At 46.2% G+C, this 6,524-nt stretch overlaps 1 protein-coding gene across 7 annotated transcripts in view; it reads right to left on the bottom strand.

Moving 5' to 3' along the window:
- Positions 1 to 2,036: 2,036 nt before the first annotated feature.
- Arih2 (ariadne RBR E3 ubiquitin protein ligase 2) overlaps positions 2,037 to 6,524 on the bottom strand; it is a 57,313-nt gene continuing 52,825 nt past the window's right edge. For 4 of the 7 annotated variants that reach the window (XM_075964593.1, XM_075964596.1, XM_075964590.1 and 1 more), the window contains 5 exons: positions 5,814 to 5,965; positions 5,345 to 5,488; positions 4,754 to 4,822; positions 2,697 to 2,834; positions 2,037 to 2,515 (listed from right to left, as the gene is read on the bottom strand). In XM_075964593.1, coding sequence (XP_075820708.1) covers positions 2,444 to 2,515; positions 2,697 to 2,834; positions 4,754 to 4,822; positions 5,345 to 5,488; positions 5,814 to 5,965 — 575 coding nt within the window. In that variant the 3' untranslated portion in view covers positions 2,037 to 2,443. The remainder of the gene's footprint in view (positions 2,516 to 2,696; positions 2,835 to 4,753; positions 4,823 to 5,344; positions 5,489 to 5,813; positions 5,966 to 6,524) is intronic. The other 3 variants (XM_075964595.1, XM_075964594.1, XM_075964597.1) reach the window with 1 other exon arrangement.

The raw sequence follows: 6,524 nt of genomic DNA, 5'->3' as shown, positions 1-6,524 counted from the left end.
GAGCCACAATGTCCTCTGTCATATGGTCTGCATCTGCTTTGGAGAGACCCAGAGGGCTTTAATGGCAGGGCTCAGGGCGTTCCTACTTCAGCCCAAGGTGTTTGTAGGGAATGGCTCAATCTGTCCCCAAGGAAAGGAGAACTAACACTTCTCCTTCTGCAGGGGGCACTCAGAACCACCTTCTCCCCACAGGAAGAAAAGCACTGCTAACTCTAACTGGGCCTCGCAGTCCCTGGAGGAGGACAAAAGGCACTTAGACACTTTGAAGGAAGACTCCACACATTTTTATAATCAGAAACTTAGTTTATTCTGAATAAACCACTCAACTTTGAGCAGATGACATCACCTCAACTTTTCTTTAAAGATAAACAAGGATCTGGTCAGTTCATGAAAACACGTTTTTCTCTACCCTTTGTAGGGCAAAACGCCAAACAAAACCAAACCCAAAAAAAAAAAAAAAATCTCTGCCTGACCTTTAAGATGTCCCTGATAATGTTGCAAAGGACGGCCACTGAGGGCGCAAAAGGAAGGTGTCCACAGGTGAAGTATTACCAGCCGTGGCTGGCAAAGCTTCCTGGAATGGGCAGGGTCACAGCCGATAAGTAGCAGGTCAGCTGCGCAGTTCAGAAAGCGCCCAAGGGGTTTAGGTTGCAGAGCTGCAACTCTGGTTCTGTGTCACAGCAGTGCCACTGATGGAAGGCTGTGTATCAGCACAGAACGCACGTGCCACCCCAGGCCCTGTGGTAGGAATATTCCTGGTTTACAATTAGCTCCTACTGTTATTTTGGGATCAATTGATACACACCAAACTACTTCCAATCCACCCCACAATCTCTCACTTGTCGGAGACAACATGAAGAGACAAAACCTGAGGAGGTGAAAGAGAACATGTAGCTGGCCAAGTACCCCAGAGTCACAGCTGTCACCTGTCTTGAAAACAACACAATTTTATAGCTTTACATGGTACCTAGGTAATTGTTGACTGGAGGTGAAAATGTATGAATATCAAAGAATCTGCATCGCAATATTCACAGATTTCTCTGCAGGCTCTCCTAGGAGTTCAAGGAGGCCCTGTCAAGTATAGATAGCTCTGCCAGTCTCAGAGGGAGGCACTGAACAAAGCCATGGAAACCCCAGAGATCACAGATCTAACTTTTCAAAGGCCCACAGGACCAGGTTCAAGACAGGAAGGACACCAGGCAAGCTGCCTGTCCCCGTGCACTTGACTGTGCAAGGACTGGTCCTTTCCTCTGGCTAGCCCCTTCTAGTAAAGGAACTGGGACCACAACCAGGCATTCTCCTGGCCTTAGACTCCCAGACCCTAGAGATGGGGTCTTCTGACAACTGCAGCTAGGCGAAAGGGAACACATCCCAGCCCAGAGTAGCGTCTGGCCACACTCACTCCAGGCTAACATAAAATAACTTGTGCAAACCTAGCTCTTGAGCCACAAGGCCCATGCCCTTGAAAGGGCCATGCTGAACTCTGACCTTGATGTCCACAGAATGCAGTAAGACAGTGTCGGACACGGCACGTGTGACCCTGGTCAGAGTACACCATTGAATACTGGATCAAAAGGAACAACCAAAGAAAAGAAAACTTATTCAGGGAACGATTCCTTTCAAAGGTGGCTCTCTTATCTTTAGGAGACAAAAGGAAGCACCACACTGAACCAGTCTCCCAGTCTGGAGGTGCGAAAGCCCACCTCTGCTCTGCTGTGGCTTCTGGCTTGGTGACCTAACTCAAGTAAGTCTCACATTGAAGAATAAAAGTAAGCCATATTGAGACCTTGCTTGCTCTGTGCCCTTGCTGCCCAGTGAAGGCAGGAGGCACGTGACTCCCTGTGTGCCATGCCTGTTATGCAGGCCAACTCAGCTCCCCACCATCTGCCACCCTTGCTCTTCCCTTGGATTCCAGCTACTGTCAAACAGGATGCTGGAAAGCAGATGCCACCCCAGGGACCCTGGCAGCGCAGACATTCTGAGGCTGGTGGCTGGGCAGCATCAGGTTACATTCTAAGTAAAATTGCTAGAGGGTATACACTCCAAAGCCAATTTATTTTCAAAAGGGCTCTGTGTTATCCTATGGTTTGCCTTTTTTTTCTTTATAATCGTACAACCTTTGAAAATTACATAAGTTGTAATGATCTAATACTATTAATAGCCATTCAGGAAAAAAAGTTCCCTCCCTCCCAACAACCATCCAGGGAGAATTTAATAAAAGTCCTTACTAGAGGCCGGTCCAACATGGCCTCTACCCTGGTAGAAACAAAAAGCAAAAAGATGAGGAGAAAACAGATGGACTAAGAGGTTGTTGCCAGTGTCTCTCAGGAGTGGGGCCCTGGCTGTTGCCTGGGGTCGCGAAGGCAGAGCCTGCAGCATGCAGTATGGTAGCCGGGACGCCCACAGCTACGTCTTCCTCACCCCGGCACATCCTCAGCCCAGCTTAGGTGTCGTGAAAATCCTTCAGCAGGGTTCTTCTCCGCTGCTCTGCTATGTGCATTTGGTTTTCCAAGTCCTGCACAAGGGATATGCAACAGGTGCTTACAAGTCCCAACGCCAACCAAGAGCAGGGGCTCTGAGGAGTCCATACAAAATTAACCTTTCACCCCCACTGCAACAGCATTAACCGCCATCTCCATACAATCACCTATTAATGATACCTTTCCCTTACCTGCACCAGGGCAGAAGATACTTACCCCTCTGTCATAGCTGTCTGCACGCTCAACTTTCCACGACAGGTTTTCAATTTCAGCCTCCAGCTGAGCCTGCTGGTATTCAAACTGTATGGGCAGAGCAGGAGGGTCAAAAGGAGAGGGGCTGTAGCCGGGCAGGGCCTGCAGACGGAGGGCACATGCAGCACCTCAGGCTCCAATTAGCAACTGACAAGCCTGCCACTGTCCTCAGAGTGCCTCTACCCTCTATGCATAGAGCTGGAGATAGCACCAAAGGAAGGCGAGAAACTTAAAGTCAAAGAAAAAGACTTTCCCCAAAATACTGGGACACAGATGCTGCCAAAGCGAAGTTAGAAGGGACATCCTCAAAACACTGCACTCACTCAACATTCTCCCCAGCCATTCAGCCAATCAAAGCCTTTCAATCAGGTGAGACACCTACCTACCTAGTATGGACAAAGCCGGACTGGGAATAGTGGCTCATGGCTGCAATCCCCACACTAATTCAAGATCCTCCTTGGTTACTTAGCAAGTTTGAGGCTGCCTGAGCTATAGGAAGCCATAACTCTAAAAAAAACCCAACCAACTGACCAAACGAAGGAAACCCTCTGAAAAACCAAACAGTTTGGTCTGTGGGGTTATGCAAGCTAGAGGCCTGTACTTTTAACACTTAGGAGGTAGAGACAGGAAGATTTTAAGTGAGGTCCTACCTCAGAAAAAAAATCAAATTCTTTGACTTAGTAACTATACACCCGAGGAGTAAAATGTTATGCATGAAGACTTTCCTCGGTCTTATTGGTGACAGTGAAAATGGAAACAACTGTCACCTCAAATGATAATACATTAAGGCAATACAGATGGGGCATTTACATAGCCACTAAAAAAGACAGAATTTAATCTGGTAAATCATGACAGCTCATGAGTGCTGGGATTAAAGGCGTGCACCACCACCGCCTGGCTGGTATTTTCTTTTCTTTTCTTTTTTTTTAAAAAAAAGGGGGGGGGGGCTGGAGAGATGACTCAGAGGTTAAGAGCATTGCCTGCTCTTCCAAAGGTCCTGAGTTCAATTCCCAGCAACCACCTGTAATGAGGTCTGGTGCCCTCTTCTGGCCTGCAGGCATACATGCTAGATAGAATATTGTATACAAAAAAAAAAAACAACAAACAAACAAAAAAAAACCCCAAGAATTATTCATTATATATACAGTGTTCTACCTGCATGTAGCTTGCACACCAAATGAGGGCATAAGATTCCTTTACAGATGGTTGTGAGCCACCATGTGGTTGCTGATAATTGAACTTAGGACTTCTAGAAGAGCAGCCAGGGCTCTTAACCTCTGGGCTATCTGTCCAGCCCCCTGATTTTGTTGTTGGTGATAAGGTACCATTATGTAGCCTAGGATGGACCAAAACTCACAATCCTTCTGTATCTGTATTGCTAGGACTATAGGTGTGTGCAACAATGCCTGACACTGTGTTTTTCTGGTGCTGGGATGGAATCCAGGAAGCCAGGCAGATGCTCTTCCACGAAGCCATATTTCCATAACATTAATTTTAAAGGATAGAAAATGTTAACCATGCCGGGCGGTGGTGGTGCAGGCCTTTAATCCCAGCACTCGGGAGGCAGAGGCAGGCGGATCTCTGGGAGTTCGAGGCCAGCCTGATCTACAAGAGCTAGTTCCAGGACAGGCTCCAAAGCTACAGAGAAACCCTGTCTCAAAAAAAAAAAAAAAAAAAAATTAACCATGATCTATTTTTTCCTGGTGGGATAATGAATAATAATATAAATGCTATGTTTTCCACATTTAAGTAATATAGAAAATTTACTTTATCAACAGCAGAAACAAGCATATTTAAGAGGAAGAACTAAAGGAATAAATGGCAAGTATAATGTAAGAATGTGCACGGTATGGCCACTGGCTATCCGAGAGGTCTGTTTTACAGATGTCCAGAGCAGAGAAGAAATCTTACATAAGACAGTCTGATTGTGTTCTCCCAAGACCCTCTTCACTTGTCAAGTACTGGTAAGAATGGGCTCCTCTAGAGCTGCAGAAAAAAGCAGAAGGGCATCTTTGGCTTACCAGCTTCTTCCTAGGACCAGACTCCATGTAGTATGCATATGGATAGGTGTATTGCAGGGTGTATCGACACTGTAATAGAAAAGAAAAAAGCTCCTGTACCTTTCTAACTGGCCCACATCCCTTACAATTCATATCCAACCATGTAAATGGGGACTCTAGACATGAGGCCAAACCAGAGATGATCCATTACAGGAAGACACAGGGAAAAATGAAACCACAGAACCACCATGTTTAAACTGTTTACCACCACCAGACGCCTCAGGATTTTAGTTGGACATTAAAGCATATGTATCTTAATACTTATCAATCATTTTCCTTCCAGTTATCCAGAGATCAGATAAAGGAGAAAAAGACTAATTTTCACTGCTGGCAGGAGGCAGTAAAACCATTCGGAAATCACGTGGACATCTAGCAAAGGGCTGGGACTTCTGGTATATTCAGCACAGGGAAATGTGCACCCATAAATGTGCATGCAGAGCTATGCAGGGTACCAAATTCCCCTTCCTTTCAGAGGTGGCTTCTCACCCTAATGTTTGCAGCGAACAAGGAGAAAGTTGGGATTCAGTGATGGAAGAGTGAAATGGGAGATACCTTGGCCAACAGCTTAGCAGCATTCTGCAGGTATTGCCAGTCAATCCATGTCCCCAGATTGTTCATAACCCTCTCCTGAATCTTCTCATGAATCCGTTGGTATGTTTGTGCCTCAAGCTGCAAACTTTTATTGTGGTTTTCCCACTACACAACAGAGGAAGAAGGAAAAACATAGGAGTCTCAGAAACATATAGAGATCAAGACAGGAATTTAGGACAAACACCCATGGCTGGTAGGCCATGCCCACAGATGTCTCTGTCTGTCCTTCAGCTAAGGTAATACCAGGTCCTTCCCTGTGCAGTTGTCCTGTACGACTGAAAAGCCACATTTGCCAAAAGGCAATGCTCAGGAGGCAGGTGCAAGAGCTCCATTCAGTGGCTTCCATATGCACACGGCATCCCAATGATCTCACCTTAGCAGGTCAGAGGAAAGAACCTACTCTGGAAGGGCAGAGATATGAGACACCTACCCTCTCAAAGTAGAACAAGTACTTCTTGAGGGCCTCCCTGGCCTGGGCTTGCTGACTCTGGTTGACGATGTCGGGGTTCTCCTTGTACCGACTGCACTCATAATACTCACTGCCGTGCGTCTTCCAATCTCCTAGACACATCCAGCAGAAGTCTGCACAGAATAGAGGGTGGGTCATTCACCTTCATAAGACAATCACACACTTCTCTAAGGCACAGGCAGAGGAGTAGGAGGAAGAGTTAACCTGAGCAGAGACTCCCAAGGCTGCCTCTTTGCAGAGAGATATGCAATTCTCATTCTCGTCACAACTGACTATCCCCAAAGCTTGTCAGTATAGCCAATGGTCATGGGCACACATGCTGTGTGCCTTACTGCTGACGGTACAAAATCACAGGTCAGCTTGTTCAAGGCATTGTGAGAAGCAAAAATACCCACATGAGCACCCCCTGACCCCATCATCTAGAACACACAGCCAATAGAAAACACTGTCCTAATTACCTTAAAGTTCCTACTTATCCTAAGATTTTATATAAAACTGGAAACAAAAGCTTCTTCCCGTTTTAGTATATGTGCTCCTATTATATGCACACACAAGGACAGAGGTCAATACTAATGTTGCTCCTCAGTTGCTACTAAACATTTTATTTCATTCTCCCCCAACCCCCTCTTGACAAGCTCTAGAGTTCATCCAAATAGGTTAGGGTGGCTGACT

The sequence above is a fragment of the Microtus pennsylvanicus genome, chromosome 3 (assembly GCF_037038515.1).
Source record: "Microtus pennsylvanicus isolate mMicPen1 chromosome 3, mMicPen1.hap1, whole genome shotgun sequence".
In the NCBI taxonomy this organism is placed as follows: domain Eukaryota; kingdom Metazoa; phylum Chordata; class Mammalia; order Rodentia; family Cricetidae; genus Microtus; species Microtus pennsylvanicus.
The sequence above is the reverse complement of the archived record's forward strand: the minus strand, read 5'-3'. Positions and strand labels throughout refer to the sequence as shown.